The 24,352-nt window shown below is 34.3% G+C and overlaps 1 protein-coding gene across 1 annotated transcript in view; it reads left to right on the top strand.

Moving 5' to 3' along the window:
• Nucleotides 1-24,352, top strand: part of SLC26A7 (solute carrier family 26 member 7) — a 260,877-nt gene that overhangs the window by 39,843 nt on the left and 196,682 nt on the right. Inside the window, exons 3-4 of the mRNA XM_066264649.1 lie at nucleotides 22-194; nucleotides 23,338-23,502. Coding sequence (XP_066120746.1) covers nucleotides 22-194; nucleotides 23,338-23,502 — 338 coding nt within the window. The remainder of the gene's footprint in view (nucleotides 1-21; nucleotides 195-23,337; nucleotides 23,503-24,352) is intronic.

The following is a 24,352-nucleotide window of genomic DNA, read 5'->3' as shown; positions in this document are numbered from 1 at the left end:
TCACCTCATCCCCCTTTTTAGGCACTTTTGCCTTGACATCCTTAATATCTGCCAATGCAGTGGAACGCCTTGTCCCTCCAAGTAGCCAGAATCTCACCACATGGAGTAACACAAGCATGCTGGGTTTATCTGATTTTGAGATGCAAAGGATTGGCATTGCTACAGCTGTTTCCTTCTTGGGAGGTATGATCCAGGTAAGTAGTACTAAGACATAGGAATGAAGGAATTGAAACTGTGGCAAATAAAAAACAATGAGAGCTTTATTTTTATTCATGTTTATGGGTATGTCTGTCTAGAGAGACAAGGAGCAGATGTGTTTTGTCTTTATGAAAATATGGCCTGCTCGGAAGAATATTTACTCTCTAAGTGCTGGTTGAGTAAATGATTTAGATTTAATAAACTGAAGTTACAAAGAAACATGTTTTTACTTTTTAAGAACAAGTTTTCTAAAAAGTGTTTTACAAAATGGAACGAAACTTCTTTATGAAGCAGTGAGCATCCTTGTGTTCACACGGTAATAAAACCATGGGATAATGTTGTAAGAAATATTACTACAATGAGAAGAAGATGTAAATAAACTTCTAGGATCCTTCTCAGTTTTGAGAGTTTATCATAATACTGCCTACATCATTAACAAATGGTATTTAGTTTGTGCTATAGACTTGCTGATGTGAGGTATTGAGACACAGATATTTCAGTATCAGTCTTTGCCCTTTTCAGCATCTAGCACTTATATCTTTTGCCAGGTCTGCTTTAGTCTATTTCTTAAAAATATCAGACTACATAGAATGCTGTTTCTAGTCAGTTGTCAAAATTAGATAATGAATATAAAATGAATGTTGGTAAGCACTGACTATTGGACAATAGATTGCCTGTTTTAGAGTTATTTTGGTTCACTCCTTCATTTTAAACTAAATTATATGTACCTAAACTATCTGGGTGGCTGTTTTCTAGGTTGGTAGAGGGTTTATTTTACAGTATAACATTATTCACAAGGCCAAAGATGATGCAAACACCCAGAAAAGAGAAAAATAGTTGATGATTGTTTGGATATGGATGATAGGAAGAAAAGATGTGGAACATTAAAATTCTTAGAATCACATTGCTTTCTGACTATGTTAAAAGGATGGAAAACTTGATATAAAATGAATAAAAACTCAAGTCTCATAGTTCTTTAGAAAACAGACCACCTGAGTGGCAGCTTTGCTTAGGACATTACTAGACTAGAAGGCCAATAAGTATTTTCTGTGGCTGATGTCTGTGTTTTCATGAAATACAAACAGGTTGCCTAAGTGCCTTATAATATTTGCTATATATTTTAAAACATGAATGATGCCTACTTATTCTGAGACTTGCACAGGCATGCATAGGGGACTTTTCCTCCTTAATTAACCTGTGTGAAGCCCTCTAATAGACCTGTCATTGATATCCATTTCAGTAATAATCAGCCACATGAACTGGTAATTCAGACATGGATATGTTGCCATAGATTTGGTACAGATTTTCATAATATATTTCTTTTTAAAAATTTTTATTAATTTTAATTTACTGTGTTAAAACAAACTCAGATGTCAATATAACTTCCTCACCCCTGACCCCTTTCCCCCCCTTTGCTCCCTTTCCATAGCTCCCTCCCCCACTTCCCTTTGGTATTTGCTGTCCTGTTATTTGTATCTCTGTGTTATGTATATATAATTTCACTAATCCCTTCATCTTCTCTGATCCCATCCCCTAATCCTCCTTCCTTCTGACAGCTGTTTCTCTGCTCCCTGTGACCCCGCCTCTGCCTTTATTCCATTCATCAGTTTGCTTTGTTCATTAGATTCAACATATAAATGAGATCATATGATATTTGTATTTCTCTGCCTGGCTTATTTCACTTAGCATAATAATCTTCAAGTTCATCCATGCCATTGCAAAAGGTAAGATTTCCTTCTTTTTCACAGCCATGTAGTATTCCACTGTGTATATGTACCACTGCTTTTTAATCCACTCGTCCAGTGATGGACACTTGGACTGTTTCCAGATCTTGTTTATTGTTTGTGTCTATGAAAGTATTGATTTTTGTGTTAATTAAACATCCTTATACCTTATTGATGTCAGTATTTAATTTTATTGTTTATTGAATCTCTAGTATTCTCTAGAGCAATTTTTCTTGTTCTATAAATCAATATAACTCATGATTTCTTTTATTCAATTACATTAGTTGATGTCTTTATTGTAAATCATAGAGGAAACAGTGAACATACTTGCCTTTTCTTGAACTTAATCAAGATTCTATTAGAGTCTCCATTAAGACACTAGTCTTCATGTATAGGTGTTGTTCAAGATGGCAGTATAAGTGCACTCACCTCCTTCCACGACCATATCAAAATTAAAACTAAATTATAGAAAATTAACCTTGAGAACCATCTGAAGACTAGCTGAACAAAAGTTCTTTAATTAAAGATATACAGAAAAAGTGAGATTGAGACTGGTAGAAGGGGCAGAAATATGAAACAAGCTAGGCCCATACCTATGTGTAATGGTTGAGAATCTGGAGGGATAGCTCAGCTAAAAAGGTCTCCCCTTAAGAATGAGGGGTCTTAGTTCTATGCTAGGCTTCTGACCCTATAACACCAATGCCAGGAAGAGGAGCCCACAAAATATCTTGCTGAAAAAATTAGTGGGAATTTCTTCACTTCTGGTTAGATGGAAGGCTACTGAAAACCTAAGCATACTTTAAAACAAAAATGTTATTGATTGATTTTAGAGAGACAGACAGGAATGGAGAGAGGTAGAGATAGGGAGAGAGAAGCATTTATTGTTATTCAACTTAGTTTTGCTTTCATTGGTTGCTTCTCATATGTGCCCTGATGTGGATCAAACATGCAATTGTGGTATTTCAGGATGATACCTGACTGGCTAACCAGTCAGGGCCAGTGCACAAAGTCACACTTGCAAGTTCTAACCTTGGGCTTTAGCAGTTTGTAGAGTACCAGAAACATACAGAGAGAAACAGCTGTGTGGATCTGAGAAGATTCTAGAGAAATGGCCACCATTGTCCCTAAATTGGGCTGTCTACAGAGGTCCCCAGACTCTAAGTGGGTTCTAGCCAATGAGCACCATCTTTCTTTTGTTGAGTTCATCTTCCACACAACCAATTTTTTACATTAAATTGGTAAATTCACTAGCTCTATGCTGAGGACCCCTTGAGACCCTGCCCTACCTAACTTGTGCACTATCCAAAGCCCTCTCAGTGTCAACAGCCTGAGCTTGTATTAAGTCTTTATTTACTACAAACTCTCAAGGAATTCTGGTGAAGCTTGAGTTATTGCCAGAGACATTCAGGGAAAAAGTGAGTTGTGAGGCTTCAGGACGAGGGCTGGAGAGATAACCATCATTGTCTTTAGGTGGAGCCCTCTGAATCTGCATTAATTCACTACCAAGGTCCACAGTGTATAGGAAGGTGGTGACTAGCCTTGGAGTACAGACACTTTTGCTGAGTGGTCTCAGACCCAATACTTGTACCATATGGAAGTCTGTTCACCAAATGATAAACACTACTTGCTTTTACCTGGTGACTCACTGAACCTATCTCACACAATTCATACACTACCAGAAGATCTTCCAGTGACTGAGCCTAACAGGCATCTGGGAGGTGGAGGCTAACCTTGAGGTGCCTTTGGCCGTTTGCTGACATGCCCCTGGACTTGCCCCTGGTTGAAGCTGGTTTTGGTACATAGCTTGGTCACTCACATGAACACTCAGGCCCATAGGAGGCAGCCAAAAACTATAGATTGTTTGGTAGCTCCAAATAGGTAGACAAAGGCTGGTTACAGAGAGCTTCTGCAACAGAGTCCATCCCAAGAGACTCCAAAACCAAAATACACAGTGGTGAGCATTGGTCCACATCAGAGCACAACTCAGTTGGTTCCAAAAGCAGCACATCCAAAGGGATATATCTTCAGGTACCAGACACTACTAGAATAAATTCAACTTCCTAAGGTCAGCTTCATCAAAACAGCTTATATACTGTGATCAAAGTCACTACTCATATTCAACTAGCCTGAAAGAGGGTCAACTCTACACATAGACTGGCCTAAAGCAATCAAAACACAATTACAATGGTAGGGCTCACATAACTTGCTCAGGGTACATCCTGGAGCATCTAGCTCGGTGATCAGGGAGACTGCATCATTGAGCTCCACGAAATAACTACTTTATAAAACCATCATACCAAGACTGGGAGCCATAGCAGACTTGCCTTATACACAGAAATGAATATAAAGAGTCAGCCAACAGGGAGACAAATAAACATTCCCCAAAAGAAATAACAAGGGAAATCCCCAGAGAAAAAACTAAGTGAAATGGAGACAAGAAATCTTACTAGATGCAGACTTTTAAAAAATGGTTACAAGGATGCTAAAGGAATTTATGAAAAAAAAGATAAAGTGAATGAAAACTTAAAGAGATTGAAAGCATGAAAAAGACATATAAAACTGAAAGAACTAATTAGAAATGAAAAAACACAATATTTAAAATAAAGAATACACTAGAAGGAACCAATAGCAGTCTAGATGAAGCAGAGGATTGATTGAGTTTGGAAGACAAAGTAGAGAAAAACACCCAATCAGAGCAGCAAAATAAAATAAAATAAAATGAGAATAGTATGAAAGATCTCTGAGACAACATGAAGCATAACAACATTTGCATTATAGGGATACTAAAAGGGAAAGGGAGAAAGTAAAAGATTAAGAACATATTTAAAGAAATAATGACTGAAAATTACCATAACCTTGTGGAGGAAAAAGACAGACAAGTCTAGGAAGTACAAAGAGTCCTAAAACAGATAAACTCAAAGAGGCCCACACCAAAACACATCATATGTAAAATGGCAAAGTTTATAGACAAAGAGATAATTTTAAAAGCAGCATGATAACAGTTAGTATCTACAAGTGAGCTTCCATAAAACTTGTTGTTTTCACAACAGAAACTTTTCAGGCCAGAAGGTTTTGGTATGAAATATTAAAAATGATGTAAAGCAAGAACATACAATGAAGACTAATCTACATGGGAAGTCTATAATTTAAAATTGAAAAGATAAATGAAGAGTTCCCCAGAAAAGAAAAAGCTAAAGGAGTTCATTATCATTAAATGAGTATTGCAAAAATGTAAAAAGGTCTTCTGTAAGAAGAAAGATTAGTAAAAAGAAAACATAGTTATAAAGAATAAAATGGCAAAAATATGTATCAATAATCACTTTAAATGTACATAAATTAAATGCTTTAATCAAAACACATAACTTAATATATTAGAAACAAGTCTATATGTTTTCTCTCTGCAGAAGAGCCATCTTAGAATGAAAATACACACAGACAAAAAATGGAAATATAGAAAAAGATATTTAATGCAAATGGAATAAAAAAAGATGGGGTAGCAATACATATATCAGACAAAGTAGACTCTAAAACAAAAGCTATAAGAAGAGACAAAGAAGAATATTACATAATGATAAAGGGAGCAACCCAACAAAAAGATATAAATAATCCTTGTAAACATTTAGGCACACAAAACACAAGCACCTGATACATAAAGCAAATCTTGGTGTATATAAAAAGAGAAATCAACAACAGAAGTCATAGAAGGGACTTGGACACCTCATTGATATAATGGCTAGAACTTTTTTAATTTTATTTTTAAAATTTTTCTTAAGTGAGAAGCAAGGAGGCAGATAGACAGACTTCTACATGAGCCTTGACCAGGATCCACTCGACAAGTTTTCTACTGTCAATGTTCTGCCCACCTGGGTCCGTGGCTCTGTTGTTCAGCAATTGAGCTATTTTTATAGCTGAGGCAAGGCCATGAAGCCATCCTCAGTGCCCAGGGCCAACTTGTTGCAATTGAGCCATGTCTATAGGAGGAGAAGAGAGGGCTAGAGAGACAGAAAGGAAAGGAGACAAAGTGGAGAAGCTTATGGTTGCCTCTTTTCCTGTGTGCTTTGACCAGAAGTTAAACCTAGGATATCCACATGCTGAGTTGATGCTCTACCACTGAGCCACCATGCAGGGCTGTCTAGATCTTCTAATATCAAAATAGTTAAGAAAACAACAGACTTGAATGACACATAGAACCAGATGAATTTAAGTGATATTTTTTAGAGCCATTTTACCTGAAAGCGACAAAATATACATTCTTTTCAAGTGCACATGAAATATTTTGCATGTCAGGCCACATACATGTTAGGCAACAAAATAAGTCTTCACAAATTTAGGAAGATTGAAATTATACCAAACATTTTTTATAACTATAATGGAAAGAATTTATAAATCAATTAAAAGAAGAAATGGAAAAATACATGCTAAATAACATGTAACTAAACAATAAATATGTTAACAATGAGATCAAGGAAGAAATTACAGGATACCACGAGACAAATGAAAATGCAAACATGACAACCCCAAATCCATAAGACACCATAAAAACAGTCCTAAAAATGAAATTTATAGCAATATAATGCCACCTCTAGAAATAAGAAAATACAAAATAAACCACCTAACCTTACACCTAATAAAGTTAAAACAGCAACAAAAAAACAAAGTTCAAAGTGAGTATTAAACCAGAAAAGAAAGAATGAAAATAAGTAAAATATAGTATAAAAATAATACAAAATGCAATAAAACCAAAATTTGGTTCTTTGAAAGCATAAAAAATATTAATAAAGCATTAACAAGACTCATCAAGGAAAAAGGTAGACCAAATAAACAAAATCAGAATTCAATGAGGGCAAGAAACAACTGACATCACAGAAAAACAAATAATTACAAAAAATATTATAAACAACTCTATGCAAAAAATGGACAATCAGGAATAAATAAAATTTTAGAAAGATACACTCTTCCAAGACAGAATCAAGAAGAAACAGAAAATCTTAATAGGCCAATCACTAACAGCAAAATCAAATCCAGGAGTAAAAAAATTCACAGAACACAACAGTCTTGGACCAGATGACTTCACAGGTGAATTTTACCAAACATCCAAAGAAGAATGAACAACTATTCTTCTCAAGCTATTCCAAAAATATTCAAGAGGAAGGAAGACTTCCAAGCTCATTTTACAAAGCAAGAATTAGCTTAATTAAAAAACCAAAGATATTACACTAAATAAATAAATAAATAATAGAAAAAAGGAAAGAAAGAACAGTATCCCTGATGAACATAGATGCAAAAATTCTCAAGGGAAGAGTAACTAATTGAATTCAGCAATGCACTGAAAAGATTATACACCATGATCAAGTGGGGTTTATTCCAGGGTGGCAAAGTTGATACAATATTTGCAAATTTATTAGCCTGCTACACCACATAAAAAAATGAAGGATAAAAATTATATGATCATATAAATAGACACAGAAAAAGCATTTGACAACATCCAGCATTAATTTATGATAAAAAGCTCAGCAAAGTAGGAATAGAAGGAACATACTCAACATAAAAACTATATATGACAAACTCACACTTGACATCATACCCAGTGGGGGAGGGAAACAAAATTAAAAACTTTTACCTTGTGATTAGGAGCAAGACAATGTTGTCCACTTTCACTATTTATATTGATCACAGTATTGGATGTCCTAGTCACAACAATGAGACAAGAAAGAAAGAAAAAGAAAGAAAGAGAGAGAGAGAAGAAAAAAAAAAAAGGCATCCAAATTAGAAATGAAAAACTGTCACTATTTGCAGATGACATAATACTGCATGTAAAGAACCCAAACAATACTGCATGTAGAAATTCCACAGAAAATATTAGAACTGATAAAGTTAGTAAAATAGGATACAATATTAATATTTAGAAATTAGTTACATTTTTATACACCTGGAACTATCAAAAAGGGAAATGAAGAAAATCTTATTTACAATTGCATAAAAAAACCAACAACCAAGGAATAAATTTAACCAAGGAAGAAAAGTCCTGTACTTGCAAATTTATAAGTCCTGGAAGAAGACACAAATAAATGGAAACATATACTGCACTCACGAATAGAAAGAATTAACATTAAAATATCTATATTTTCTAAAGCAATCCATAGATTCAATGAAAACTGTATCAATGGCAATTTTAAGAGAGCTAAAAAACGTAATCAAAAAATTTATGTGAAATCAAAAAGACCACAGAAAGCCAAAGTAAACTTTTTTTTTTTTTTTTTTTTTTTTTTTTTTTTTTTTTTTTTTTTTTTTTACAGAGACAGAGAGAATCAGAGAGAGGGATAGACAGACAGGAACAGAGAGAGATGAGAAGCATCAATTATTAGTTTTTCATTGCGACACCTTAGTTGTTCATTGATTGCTTTCTCATATATACCTTGACCGTGGGCTTTCAGCAGACCGAGTAACTCCTTGCTCAAGCCAGCGACCTTGGGTCCAAGCTGGTGAGCTTTGCTCTAACCAGATGAGCCCGCGCTCAAGCTGGCGACCTCGGGGTCTCGAACCTGGGTTCTCCGCATCCCAGTCCAATGCTCTATCCACTGCACCACCGCCTGGTCAGGCCCAAAGTAATCTGGAGAAAGAAAAACAAAGTTGGAAGTATCATTCTACCTGATATCAAACTGTACTACATGGCTATATTAATTATAATAGCATGGTACTGACATAAAAAGAGACAAAGAGCTCAGAGGAAAACCCATGCATTAATTATATAAATATAATTTATAACAAGAAAGGAAAGAACACAGTGGGGCAAAGACTGTCTAATCAATAAAAGATGTTGGAGAATTGTACAGATACATGCAAAAAAAATGAAACTATACCGCCTTCTTGCATCATATAGGAGTAAAAATTTATAATGGGTTGGAGACTTAAATATAACATTTAAAACCAAGAAATGTCTAGAAGAAAGGATAGGTGGTAATCTCTGACATTTCTTAGTAATATTTTTTCTGATATATCTCCTTGAGCAAAAGAAACAAAAGAAAAAATAAACAAATGAGGCTATATCAAACAAAAATGTTTTTGTTTAGCAAATAAAATGATCAACAAAACAAAAAGGCAACCTACTAAAGATATTCCTTTTTAATATAGCTGATAAGAGGTTAATATCCAAATTTATAAAGAACTCATAAAACTCCATACCAAAAAAACTTTTTTTGGTTAAAAATGAGCAGAATCCTGAATAGATACATCTCCAAACAGGAAATATATATGGCCAGTAGACATAAGAAAAGTTGCTCAACATAACTAATCATCAGAGAAATAATGATAACTTAACACCTGTCAGAGTGGCTATAATCAATAAATCAAGAAACAAGTGTTGGTGAGAATGTGAAAAAAATAGAAATCATGGTGGGTTTCTATTGGTGGGTTTGCAAATTGCTTCAGCCACTGTCAGAAACAGTGGTTGGGTGGGGGTGTGGAGTAAGGGAGTTAGAAGGGACATTAAAGGACAAAATGTCGTGGATATGGAAAACTGTGGAGATTGTTGGGGAGGTAGGTAGAGCAGGATATAAGGGTGATAGTGATGATGGATGAGTACCTGACATGAGGGTGGTAGTGAATACACAATACAGTGCATAGAGATGTGTTGTAGAATTGGGCACCTGAAACCTGTATAATTATGTTAACCAGTATCACCCCCTAAAAAAGTAAAAACAAACAAACAAACAACAATCTTGTGACCCAGCAATTTCAAGTAATATATTTGAAGAAATTAAAAAACCCTAATATGAAATGATCAAAGCTTACATTACCTTATGTTCATTTCAACATTATTTACATTAGCCATGATATGGAAGCAACCCTAATGCCCATCAAAAAAATGACTGTATAAAGAACTGGTACATATACACAACTGATTATTACTTGGTAAAAAAAAAAAAAGCATGAAATCTTATTTGTGACATGGATGAAACTAGTAGGTATTATTCTAAATGAAATAAGTTAGTCATAGATATCACATGGTTTCACTTATATATAGAATATAGAGGAAAAAAATAAACCAAACAAAAGAGAAATGGACTCATAGATACAGAAAACAAACTGACATTTGCTAGATGGGAAGTGATTTGGGGAGGAAGCCGGTGAAAAAGATGAAAGAATTAAGAATTGGAAAGTAGCATTTACAAAATAGTCATGAAAAAGCAAAGTACATCTTAGGGAATATAGTCAATAATATTTTAAATAAGTATATATGATATCAGGCTGGTACTAAAGTTATTGTGGTGATCACTTCATACAGTATATAATTATCTAACCAGTATGCTGGATATATGAAATTAATATAAAATAATATGAAATGCCAACTTTAATTAAAAAATAAAAAATAAAATATAAAAAAGAATAGTTTTATTTTGTCATTAAAATTTTATTTTTAATATATTTTAAATGAATTTTAAAATAATTTTTGTTTAGTATTTTTGCATTATTATTCTTTTGTTTTATTGGAATATACCTTTTTATAATTACATTTATTGGGTGGTGTTGATTAATAAAATTATATAAGTTTCAAGTGTACAATTCTATGGTACATCATCTGTATATTGCATTGCATACTCATTAACCAAAGTCAATTTTTTTAAATCACCATATATTGACCCTCTTTTTGTTTTACTACCCTCTCCTCACTCTCCCTTTCCTCTGTTAAACATCATACTGTTTTCTGTGTTTATGAGTTTTTGTTGGTTTGTCTTGTTTATTTGTGGCTTTCAGTTTTATATCCTACATATGAGTGAAATCATATGATTCTTGACTTTTTCTTTCTGACTTATTTTGCTTATAATAATATTTTCAAAATCCATCCATATTGTGGCAAATATCAGTATTTCATCTTTTCTTATGGCTGAGTAGTATATATACACATACATACATTTCATTGCATTCATGTACCACATCTTAATATAATCGTCTAGTTAGGGACACTTTGGTTGTTTCCATATCTTGGCTTCCATAAATAATGCTGCAATGAATATAACAGTGCATATATCTTCATAAATAATTTTTTTCAAAATTTTTTTGGATAGATACCCAGAAGTGGGGTTGCTGAGTCATATGGTAACTATTGTTTTTTATTTTTTTTTATTTTAGCGAGAGAGACAGAGACAGAAAGAGGGACATATAGGGACAGATGGGCAGGAAGGGAGAGAGATGAGAAGCATAAATTCTTCTGCAGCACCTTAGTTGTTCATTGATTATTTTCTCATATGTTCCTTGACCGCGGGAGGGATTGCTCCAGCAGAGCAAGTAACTCCTTGCTCAAGTCAGCAACCTTTGGGCTTATGCCAGTTGCCATGGGTCAGTTCTATAATTCCATACTCAAACCAGTGACTCGGTGCACAAGTTGGTGAGCCTGTGCTCAAGCCAGATGGGCCTGTGCTCAAGCTGGTGACCTTGGGGTTTCAAATCTGGGTCCTCTGCATACCTGTCTGATGCTCTATCCACTGTGCAACTTCCTGGTCAGGCGGTAACTTTATTAATTTTTTGAGAAACCTCTATATGGTTTTTCATAGTGTCTGTACAAGTTTATAGTCCCACTAGCAGTAAATGAGGGTCCTTTTCTCTCCACAGCCTCTCAAACATTTGTTGTTACTCATTACTTGTTTTGTTGATAATAGACGTTTTGACAGGAGTGAGGGAGTATCTCATTTTAGGTTGATTTTTATTTTCTTAAAAGCTAGTAAAATTGAGCATCTTTTCATACATCTTTGGTCTTTTCTATGTCTTCTTTGGAGAAGTGTCTTTTCAGGTCCTCTGCTCTTTTTTAAGTTGGATTGTTTGTTTTTGGGTGCTGACTTGTATAAGTTATTTTTATAGTTTGTGTATTAACCCTTTGTTCAAGGTATGTTTGAAAATATCTTCTTCAATTTGGTTGGTTGCCTTTTTGTTTTGTTGGTGGTTTCTTTTGCTGTACAGAAACTTTTTAGTTTAATATAATCCCATTCATTATTTTTGCTTTTACTTTTCTTGCCTTTGCAGTCAAATTCATAAAATCTCTATGAAGGGAGTAAAGAACAACAAATATATGGTGACAGAAATGATGTGACTGTGGGTGATGAGTCTACAACATAATCAATGATTCAAATGCTATAGAAATGTTTACCTGAAACCTATGTATTCTTATTGATTCATATCACCCTGCTAAATTTAATTTTCTAAAAAATAATTCTATGAACAAAATTCATATAATTAGTACCTATACTTTCTTGAATGCAATTTATTATTATTTTTTTTGTATTTTTCCGAAGCTGGAAACGGGGAGAGACAGACTCCCGCATGCGCCCGACCAGGATCCACCCGGCACGCCCACCAGGGGCGACGCTCTGCCCACCAGGGGGCGATGCTCTGCCCCTCCGGGGGGGGGGGGTCACTCTGCCGCGACAAGAGCCACTCTAGCGCCTGGGGCAGAGGCCAAGGAGCCATCCCCAGCGCCCGGGCCATTTTTGCTCCAATGGAGCCTTGGCTGCGGGAGGGGAAGAGAGAGACAGAGAGGAAGGTGGGGGGGTGGAGAAGAAAATGGGCGCTTCTCCTGTGTGCCCTGGCCGGGAATCGAACTTGGGTCCCCCGCACGCCAGGCCGACTCTCTACCGCTGAGCCAGCCGGCCAGGGGGAAATTTATTAGTCTTATATTTAAGTATTTGATCTTTTTAGAGTTAACTTTGGTAATTTGGACAGTCTAGTTTCTTTCTTTTGTGTATGGCTTTCCAATTTTTTCAGCACCATTTATTGAAGAGGCTCCCCTTCCCACTATTGTATATATTTTTGGCTCATTTATCTAAGATCATTTGCTTATACATATTGGTTTATTACTTGGCCCTAAATTATGTCTCATTGTTCTGTGTTTTGTTTTTATGTCCATGCCATGCTGTTTTGATTATTGTCACTTGATGGTATATTTTTAGATCAAGGCATGGGAGACCTCTGTATTTTTTATTTTTATGCAGGATTGCTTTAGTTATTTGGAGTCTTTTGTGGTTTCATACAAATCTGGCCATTTTTGTGTAGTTTTCCTTTACTTTGAGTAAGTCTATGAATCAAAGTGTTAACTTTAAGGCAAAGTATAACCTTTTAAAATGCCAGTATCAATAAACATTTTGTTGGGACAACAAACAATAAAAGTCAAGGCACTCTTCAAGTCATTGTTTTTTCTTCCTGTAAAATTTAAAGGCCCAAAGATATATGAAAAATGAACCACAGTATAAGATTTTTAACTTGAAGAACATGGTGATATAAGGCCCCTTTGCTTGACAGTTGTTCAAGCTGAGGAGACACATGTGGGGCTGTTTAGTGTCTATTACTGGTGCATTCTGAAAGCACAAAATTTTATGTCTGCAAGGAGATAGAAACCAACTGTACACTTAAATAAGAGATTCTTCATTTACTTTTGTACTAAACCAGTGATTTTCAGCCTTTCTATGCCTGAGAACTAGAAAAAATAGAAAAATTATTTTGTGGACCACTAGGCAGAAATCACTCTGAGCATAAGCAAATTCGACTAAGGTAATTGGGTCTCAAATCTTTATACAACATTAGGGTAGTTAACTCTTTTGTGGACCAGCACAAAATCTCTGGTGGACCAGTCCATGGACTAATGGTTAAAAAACACTGCACTAACCATATTTTTATTGTATTAAATAATGGGATCAAGAATATAGAAAGAATTTAACATGTAAATTAGTTTAACCTGTTATTTAACACCAAATACTCTTTTCATAATAATCATTGATTGATTTCATTTTTTTGTAATGTAAAGGGAGGACAATCTAAAATCTCTTTGATGTTGTTTTACTATTTTACAATCAGTAAAATGAGGAAGTCATTATTCTGTTTAGTCAAAACCTTTCAGCTGTGTTTGTACATCATGAAGCTAAGAAGTAACAAACAATAGAATTAGAATTTAAAAAATTTTCATATTAGAGAAATGAAAATTTGTCATATTAAAGATAAAGATACTGAAACTTAAGTGACTTATTTAGAATCTCAAAATTAGGAATTGGCTCAATAAAAGTTGAACTCTAGTATACAGTCTCTCTATTGCTGCACTACATGAGTTTCTAAATTAATACTGAGAAATGATGGAAGAAAACTCAATCCAACATCTTCTAAATGAGTCTTATTAAAGGTCTGTCGATCTTGTTTATCTTTTCAAAGAACCAGCTCTTGGTTTCATTGATCTTTTGTTTTATTTTTTTAAGTCTTTATTTTGTTTATTTCTGCTTGATATTTATTATTTTTTTCTTCTACTCACTTCTGGATTGGTTTATTGTTTTTTTTTTTAAGTTTCTTTAAGTGTAAAATCAGATGGTTTATTTGAGATTTTTGTTATCTCTTGAGACTAGCCTGGAATATTATAAATTTCTCTCTTAAGACTTTTTTCCATAGAGCAGGGATTCTTGTATTTTTCTTTTCATTATTTTTAGATTATTTTGACTCTTTCTTGATTTTATTTTGTTTAGTGACATGTTATTTAAACTCTGTGTCTTTGTGTGTTTTTCAGTTGTTTTCCTGTGATTAATTTATAGTTTCATACAATTATGGTCAGAGAATACACTTGATATAGTTTTCTTCTTTTTAAATTTATTGAGAATTGTTTTGTGTTCATCAATGAAAAAAACTCAAACCTGTAAAATGCTCTGGAAAATGGTGATTTCACCACTTATTTTATACATTAGAATCAAAGAGGAAGATGTAAGGGGTCTACATAAACTAGATTTGTGATAGATTAGGGAGGTGGGAGAAAGCAAAGTGAGGAAATCTCTGGGATGCTGTAAAGCCAGTAGCCAAGGCCACTATCACAGCAGCCCGGCCCATGTAGGTTCTCATTGGATTCAGACAGTTGGTAAAGAAACAACGGAGCCAAAACCTGGTGGGCCGTCATCTTTAATCCTACCTTGCACCCGGTGGGCAAGTAAAAACACACACTGGGCTCCAAAACCCACTCACATTCAGTGCTCACAAAGCTACTGACTTATTCAAGTTTCCTGGAATCAAAGGTTTCTAGCTCACCAGACTTATTCACCTCTGTTCCCCATCTCCTTCCTTCTCCCTGCACAAACTCTGCACAAACTGGCTTCTCACTCAATACTCCCCCAACTTGGCTGCTTTCCCTGGCCCGTTCCACATGGCCTTTCTCTGCTTTGCTCTCTGCTCTCTCCTCTAATGATAATCTCAGGAACCAAGAGAGCAAGCTCCCATTCTGCCCCCATTTTATAGTGTAGAAATCAAAACCTTTAATCCAATATACAAAATAGGGAAGTCTCTAATACAAAGTCACTTATCTGGGGCATGATGGGATTGTACCACCCCACATCAAAAAGGGTGGAAAAGGCTTAGTCCTAAAACCAAGCCCCAGGCTACAAGGATTCTGCCTGCCCACAGCCCACCCTCAACACACATTAATATCACCTGGGTGATGGGTCTCTACGTGGGCAGCGCCATCTTTAACATATTTTATCTGCCCAACAGATGCGTAAAAATGAAAATGTATATAGTAAAACCTCTCACATAAAGAGGCACAAAAGTGAAAATGTATACACTAACACCTCTCTTACATAAAGAGGCAAGTTAATAAACAGTATAAAAATAACAATAAAAAACAATAAGAGGGTTTGTTGGTTCCTGCTCTGGTATTATACCTGCCCTGAGGGGGTAGTAAAAGATTGCCCTCACACCTTAAAGGGATAGTATCAGATACATTATTTTAAATGCAAAAAACAAAAAACAGGCTTCAAAACAATCACTGACCTTCATTTAGATAGAGAATAACTTCCTAGGACATGACTACTTACCATAAACTACTTTTACTTACAAAGGTTTGATTTTTAGAACATTCTGTGTTTACCTTAGTTTCCTGAGTTTGCAAGGCCATTATGTAACCTTTCTTTCAGCCTGTCAGGTGCAGTCTGTGGCCACATCTTAATTTACTGAAAAAAAAAATTTTTTTTTTTTTTTGGTCCACATATCCTAACTAGCGGTCTATCATAGAAAATGTTCCATGGCCATTTGAAAAGACTGTATATTCTGCTGCTTTGGAATAAAATGCTCTAAAGATATGAATTAAATTTAACTAATCTAATGTGTTATTTAAGGCTATTCCTTGTTGATTTTCTATTTGGAAGATCGATCCATTGATGTCAATGGGTGTTAAAATTCCCTATATTTGTTTCTCTTTATGCCCCTCCCCCTCCCCTCAACTCCTCCCTCTACTTCCTTACCCTCGTCCTGGTATCCACTGCACTCTGATCTAAGCCCATGAGTTTCAATTTTGTGTCCCACCTATGTATAGAATTATACAGTTCTTAGCTTTTTCTGATTTACTTATTTCACTCAGTATAATGTTATCAAGGTTCATCCATGTTGTTGTAAATGATACTATGTCATCATTTCTTATGGCTGAGTGGTATTCCATTGTATATATGTACCACATCTTCTTTATCAAATCCTCTTTTGAAGAGCATTTTCATTATTTCCATGTCTTGGCCACCGTGAACAGTGCTGCAATGAACATAGGGGTGCATGTAAATTTGCATACCCATGTTTTTGAGTTTTGGGGGTATATACCTAGTAGAGGGATTGCTAGTTCATATGGTAATTCTATTCTTAATTTTTTGAGGAACCATCATACTTTCTTCCATAATAGTTGTACTAATTTATATTCCCACCAACAGTGAATGAGAGTTCCTTTCTCTCCTCAGCCTTCCAGCACTTATTACCTGTCTTGTTGATAATACCTAATCTAACAGGTGTGAGGTGGTATCTCATTGTAGTTTTTATTTGTGTTTCTCTAATAGCTAGTGAAGCAGAGCATTTTTTCATATATCTATTGACCATTTGTATTTCTTTTTGGGAGAAGTGTCTGTTCATGTCCTCTTCCCATTTTTTATTGGATTGTTTGTTTGCTTGTTGCTGAATTTTGTGAGTTCTTTATATATTTTGGATATTAACCCCTTATCTGAGCTGTTGTTTGAAAATATCAGCTTCTGTTTCATTGGCTGTCTGTTTTGATGTCAGTTTCTTTTGCTGTCAGAAGCTTCTTAGTTTAATGTAGTCCCATTCATTTATCTTTGCCTTTACTTCCTTTGCATTTGGGGTCATAATCATAAATTGTTGTCTATGGCCAAGATCCATGAGATTAGTACCTATGTTTTCTTCTATGTAATTTATTGTTTCAAATCTTATATTTAGTTCTTTGATCCATTTTAAATTAATTTTTGTGCAAGGAGACAAAATGTAGTCAAGTTTCATTCTATTGCATTTGGCTTTCTAATTTTCCCAGCACCATTTATTGAAGAAGCTTTCTCTTCTCCATAGTGTGTTTTTGGCACCTTTTCAAAGATGATTTGACCATATATATGTGGTTCTATTTCTGGGCTCTCAATTCTGTTTCATTGGTTTATATGTCTGTCCTTCTGCCAATACCATGATATTTTGATTATTGTGGCTTTGTAGTATAATTTGAAGTTAGGTATTGTAATGCCTCCAGCTTTGCTTTTTTTTTCTTTAGGATTACTGTGGTTGTTTGGTTTTTCTTTTATGGTTCTATACAAACTTGATGATTTTTTGTTCCATTTCTTTAAAAAATAACATTAGAATTTTGATGGGAATTGCATTAAATTTGTACATAGGTTTGGGTAATATGGCCATTTTTTTATAATAATTTTATTTTTTAATGGGGTGACATCAATAAATCAGGATACATATATTCAAAGATAACAAGTCCAGGTTATCTTGTCGTTCAATTATGTTCCATATGGCCATTTTAACTATATGTATTCTTCCTATCCAACAACAAGAAATATTTTTCCAGTTCATTGTGTCTTTTTCAATTTCCTTTAATAATGCTTTGTAGTTTTCATTTTATAGGTCCTTTATATTCTTTGTTATGTTTATTCCTAGGTATTTTTTTTTTTTGCAACTGTAAAAGTGATTATTTTTTTGCGTTCATTTTCTGAAGTTAAATTGTTGGCATATAAGAAAGGAATAGACTCCTGTATATTAATTTTGTATCCAATGACCCACTATATTGGTTTATTGTTTTTAAAGCCTTTCTGTAGAGTCTTGGGGATTTTCTATATACAGGATCATATCATCTGCAAAAAGTGAAACGTTTACTTCTTCTTTTTCAATATGAATGCTTTTTATTTCTTTCCCTTGTCTGATTGCTCTGGCTAGAACTTCCAACACTATATTGAATAGGAGTGGAGAGAGTGGGCAAACTTGTCTTGTTCCTGATTTAGAGGAAATGTATTCAGTTTTTTACCATTTAGTATGATGTTAGCTGATGGTTTGTCATAAATGGCCTTTATTATGTTGAGATATTTTCCTTCTATACCCATTTTGTTGAGTATTTTAAACATAAAAGGATGTTGTATTTTATCAAATGCTTTTTCTGCATCTATTGATAGGATCATATGGATTTTGTCTTTTGTTTTGTTGATATGGTGTATTTCATTAATCATTTTATATATGTTGAAACATCCTTGTGTTTCTGTGAGGAATCCAACTTGATCATGATGAATTAATTTTTTAATGTGTTTTTATATTTAATTTGCTAGTAGTTTGTTTAGGATTTTTGCATCTGTATTCATTAGAGATATTGGTCTGTAGTTTTATTTTTTTGGGTTGTCCTTACCAGGTTTTGGTATAAGGTTATGTTGGCCTCATAAAATGTTTTTGGGAGTATTGCTTCTTCTTCAAAGTTTTTGGAAGACTTTGAGAAAGACAGGATCCAAATCTTCTTTGAGTGTTTGGTAGAATTCACTCGTATAGCCATTTGGCCCTTGACTTTTATTTTGGGGGAGGTTTTTGATAGTTGAGTCTGTTTTTTCCATGCTTATTGGCCTATTTAAGCTTTTTACTTCTTAATGATTTAGTCTAGGAAGATTATATTGTTCTAGGAATTTACTCATTTCTTCTAGAGTGTTAAATTTCATGGCATATAGTTTTTCATAGTATTCTATATCTATGATATCTGTGGTGATTTCTTTCATTTTGGATTTTGTTTATATGAGTCATTTCTCTTTTTTCCTTTGTAAATCTTGCCAGGGTTTGTCAATTTTGTTGATCTTTTCAAAGAACCAGCTCTTTGTTGTATTGATTTTTTTCTATAGGTTTTCTGTTCTCTTTTTCTTTTATTTCTGCTCTCATTTTTATTATTTTTCTTCTGCTGCTGGTTTTAGGTTGCCTTTGTTTTTCTTTTTCTAGTTCCTTAAGATATAATGTTAAGTGTTTACTTGGGCTCTCTCTTATTTTTTGATATAAGCCTGTAATGACATAAACTTCCCTCTTATTACTGCTTTTGCTGTGTCCCAGTGATTATGATATGTGGTGTTGTCATTTTCATTTGTCTGTATATATCTTTTGATCTCTGCTTTTATTTGTTCTTTGATCCAGTCATTTTTTAGAAGTATGTTGTTTAAGTTTCACACTTTTTGGGTCTCTTTCTTCTTTTTTGCTGTTGAATTCTAATTTCAAAGTCTTATAGTCATAGAATGTACTTGGTATAATTTTAATTTTTCTGAATTTGAAAATGGTAATTTTGTGGCTCAACATATGGTCTATTCTTGAAAATGTTCCATGTACACAGGAGACAATGTATGTGCTGATGTTCTAGGATGAAATGTTTTATAGATGTCTATTTTGTCCTTTTGTTCTAGTGTTTTATGTAAGGCAATGTTTCTTTATTGATTTTCTGTTTGAATGAACTATTTAGAGCCTTTACTGGTGTATTGATATCTCCAAGTATGATTGTGTTTTTGTCTGTTTTTATTTTAAGATCTGTTAGTAGATGTAGCATATATTTTGGTGCTTTTTTGTTTGGTCAATATATATTACAAAGTGTTATGTCTTCTCGATACAATATAACTTTTATCATTATTAAATAACCATCTTTGTCTATGGTTATCTTTGTTGTCTTGTAGTCAGCATTGTCACATATGAATATGGCTATATCTGCTTTTTTGTGGTGTATTATTTGCTTGGAGAAAGTTTTTCAACCTTTAACTTTGAATTTATTTTTGTTATTGCAGCTTAGATGTGTCTCTTGAATGCAGCATTTGGTTGGGTTTCACATTTTTATTATATTTGCTACTCTTTCTCTCTTTATTTGTGAGTTCAATCCATTTACATTTAGTGTAATTATTGGCATGGGAGGATTTTATGTAGCCATTTTATATATTGCTTTCTAATAATTTTTTGTCTTGTTTTGTTCTTCTTTTTATGTCATTTGTTTTTGTTTTGTGTTATTCAATACTTTTTTCCTCTGTCCTTTTTTTTAAGCTGTGTTTAAATAGTGGCATTTTCAGGGGTGGTTACCATTACATTATTTAAAAAAAACCCATCATATTTACAAAAGTCCATTATCTCAGTGTTTCTGCACTTTATACTCCTTTACTATTGCTGATCTTTATCCTCTTTTATATTATTGTTGTCACAGATTATCTTTGTTTTTATTATGATCTTGTTGGAGTTTTTACTTGTAGTTTTGTTTTTTTTTCTGTTCTTTGTGTCTGGTTAAATAACTTAATTAGGATTTGCTGCAATGGGGTTTTATTGTGATAAATTTTATTAGCTTCTCTATGTCTGTAAATGTTTTTACTTCTCCTTCGTATTTGAAGAATAAGTTTGATAGATATAATATTCTTGACTGGTAGTTCCTCTCTTTCAGTACTTTAAATGTTGGGGTCTACTCTCTTATGACTTGTAGAGTTTCTGCTGAGAAATCTGATGATAACCAAATAGGTCTTTCTTTACATGTTATATTTTTCTTTTCCCAGATATCTTGAGAATTCTTTCTTTGTTATTGTTTTGCAATAACTTTATTATTATGTGCCTTGGTGTAGGTCTGTTTTGGTTGTGGTAACATGGTGTTCTGTTTGCTTCTTAGATTTGAGGTTTTAACCTTTTCCACAGGCTTTGGAAGTTCTCATTGATTATCTGTTTGAATATGTTCTGCATGTCCTTTCTCCTTTCATCTTCTTCTCATTTACCCATTATTCTTCTATTGCTCTTTTGATGACAGACAATTCATATAGGGCTTTCTCATTTTTTTTAAATTCATGAGTCTCTTTTTCCTTCTGTAGTATCTCTAGTTGCCTGTCTTCAATGCCATGAGTTCTCTCCTCTATCTGACCTGTTCTATTAGCTAAGCTTACTACCTCAATTTTCAGTTCATGTATTGAGTTCTTCATCTCTGGTTCTTTATTATAATTTCAGTTTCCTTGGTGAAGTACTCTTTTTGTTCTTTAATTTGTTTTTTTGAGGTCACTAAATTGCCTGTCAGTGTTTTCTTGTATCTCATTGAGTATTTTGAGAAGTTCCTTTTAGAATTCTCTGTCAGTTACATGTAAGGTTTTCATGTAATTGAGATTTTTTTTTCTGGAGATTTTTCAACATCTATCTGAGCTATTTCTTTGTCTTGTGTATCCATGATATTTGATTTCTTCTTCCTTGATGGCATTGGAGAGTAGTATTGTTAATAACACTAACAAGAGATAACTAAAAACAATTAAAAATTGATAAAATACAGGGAAAAAATTAAAATTTTATAAATAATGATAAATAGAGCAAAAACTACAGAGAATGAGTAGAAATGGAAGGAAAATGAAAGAAAAAATGAAATAAAAACAAAATACCACAAAAATTATGAGTAAAAAGTATAATAATTTGAAGAAAAATAAAGTTCATATGAGAGGGGAAAATAAGAAATAAGAAAAGAGAAGAGGAAAAATTAAGGAGTAAAGTAAAAGTATCAGAAATAAAATCATCATGAAAAATAAGAATAAAAAATATATAAACTAAGGATAATGAAGTTGAAATGTAAAAAAGAAAAAGTAGAACAAGAAAAGAAGAAAAATGAGAAAAAACAAAATAAAAATGTATTTTTTCAGTTTTGAGAGGTTACTTTTTCATTTTTCTGGCATGTGGTGCAGTATTACAAGTTTTAACTCTGTAAGATTCTTGGGTAGAGTTCCACTGAGGCATTGCTATTATAATGATGTAGGGGTCCACAGTCACATTAGTGGGTATGGCTTGTTAGAACTTTGCAATTTTATGGGTTTAGCAATGGCATTTTCAGGTCTCTGGACACCTTCTCCACATCCCAACAGAGCAGGAGATTGAACACTGGGCACCTCTGCCTATCACAGGAGAGAGTGGCCCCAGAGAGTCAGCTGTGGGGAATCTGCCACTGCCATTCTTAACACATTAAGGGGAACAATGCTGGACTTGGGAGGCTGGGGTGGCTGCACCCTGGCCTCCCTACAATACCACTCAAATTGAGGCCTGTGGACAGGGCAGAGGCTATGTGCCACAAGCTGATGGTGCCCAAGTGTCTGGGAACCCTGAGCTTCTCAAGTGCTATGGGAGCCGATTGTAGATTGAGCGTGCCTAAACGCCGTGCAGGCTAAACTTTGTGGGCCAAATGCATGAAGATCGAACGTGTCTCACTACCGCATAGGTCCAATCTTCACAGGTTAATCTCGTGCAGACAGAAAAAGTGCTGCAGACCATGTTTAGATCCAGTGCTGGAGATCGCAAGTGGAGCACAGAAATGTGGGCAGTCTAGGCAACTGGCCTATTTCTGCTCTTGGTTGCATGCCTACCTTAACTTAGCTTATTCCCCTTTGCCCTTCAGTCTTTTCACTTCTTTTGGCTCCAAAACAAAATCCACACTAAAAGTGCCTTCCTCCCTCAGATCAGTGAGGAAAGAGAAAAACTCGGTTTTCCTCCTTTTGTCCTTTCCAGAGTCTTCCGGAAATGAATCCACCTTCCACTTCCCTTTTCATCTAGTCAAACCTTAAATCCATCCAGTGTTTGAGTCTTTCAAATTCACTTGCAAGCCCAGCTGGGCCTCCTTCTCTGTGTTGTAGTTTTTTAGTTTGTTGAAATTTCAAGGAGAGAGATCAGGAGTATCTTTCACACTGTCATTTCTCTGATGTCACTAAAAATATTTTTTATTGAATTTATTGGGGTGACATTGGTTAATAAAATATACAATTTCAGGTGCACAATCCATTATACATCAGCTGTATAATGCATTTGTATGTTCATCACCCCATGTCAAGTCTCCTTTCATTACCTTTATTACCATCTATTGATTTGAGCATTTTTTGCTAACATGGATAATTAGGAAAAGAGAAAAAAATAAATATTTAGGAAAAAGAACATGTTAATTTTAATTGAAATATTTTTACTGTTTCTAATAACAGTTAGATTCTTGAAGCCTGGTAATGTTCTCAAGAAAACTCAAGGGGTTGGATATATAAAATTGTAAAAACCCTTTTTACATCAATTCTTTATGTTTGTGTGAAATGAAAACGTGTCAGATATTAATCCATCTAGCAACCTTAGGAAATTTTATTTTTCTTCGTCCTCTTAGGTGGCCATGTATGCACTACAACTGGGCAGTGCTACATTCCTTCTCACAGAGACTGTGATTAGTGCAATGACAACCGGGGCTGCCACACATGTTGTGACTTCACAGGTCAAGTATTTCTTGGGAATGAAAATACCCTATATATATGGACCACTTCAGTTCTTTTACGTAAGTTTTCCATATGTCTTTGTTTATATATTTTGGCTGGATATTTCACAAAGCAACATTTTATTAATTATAATGCTGATATATATATATATATATATATATATATATATATATATAATATATATGTTTTTTAAATGAAAGGAGGGGAGTTAGAAAGGGAGATTCCTATGTATGCCCCAACTGAGATCCACCTGGCAGCCACCACCTAGGGTTGATACTTGAATCAACTGATCTATCCTCAGTGCTTGAGGCTGACACTCAGACCAACTGTGCTATCCTCAGTGCCCAGGGCCAATGCTTGAACCCATTGGCTGTGAGAGGGGAAGAGAAAAGGGAGAAAGGAAGAGGAAGAAAAGAAGATGTTTGCTTCTCTCATGTGTGCCCTGACCAGTAATCAAACCCAAGATGTTCGCATGTTGGGTCAATGCCCTATCCACTGAGCCAAAAGGCCATGGCCTAGATATTTCTATGTTAAAGCAACTTGGGTTTAAATATAAACTTGTCAGATATTTTAAATGTGGTTTAAGATAGTAAAGTGTTTAACAAGTAATGTCTATTAATTTTGGAAGCAACTTTCTGTAATAAATAATTGAACATGATATAATTAGAAAACTTGGTAAAAAAAAACAATAAAGAATTTGTGTGTGTGTGTGTGTGTGTGTGTGTGTGTGTGAGCCAGACATGTTGCTAACTTCTAGTGGAAGCCATCTACTAGGATTATGGCTAAGTTTAACAGTATACTAAACCACATTTTTTCATTATTGTGAACACTGGCATGTATAAAAATCAGAGGCCTGGTTAAAAATGGTGGCTGGATCCCCAATAACAGACAATCAGTTATTAAAAACCA

Source organism: Saccopteryx bilineata, chromosome 3 (genome assembly GCF_036850765.1).
Source record: "Saccopteryx bilineata isolate mSacBil1 chromosome 3, mSacBil1_pri_phased_curated, whole genome shotgun sequence".
Lineage (NCBI taxonomy): Eukaryota > Metazoa > Chordata > Mammalia > Chiroptera > Emballonuridae > Saccopteryx > Saccopteryx bilineata.
The sequence above is the reverse complement of the archived record's forward strand: the minus strand, read 5'-3'. Positions and strand labels throughout refer to the sequence as shown.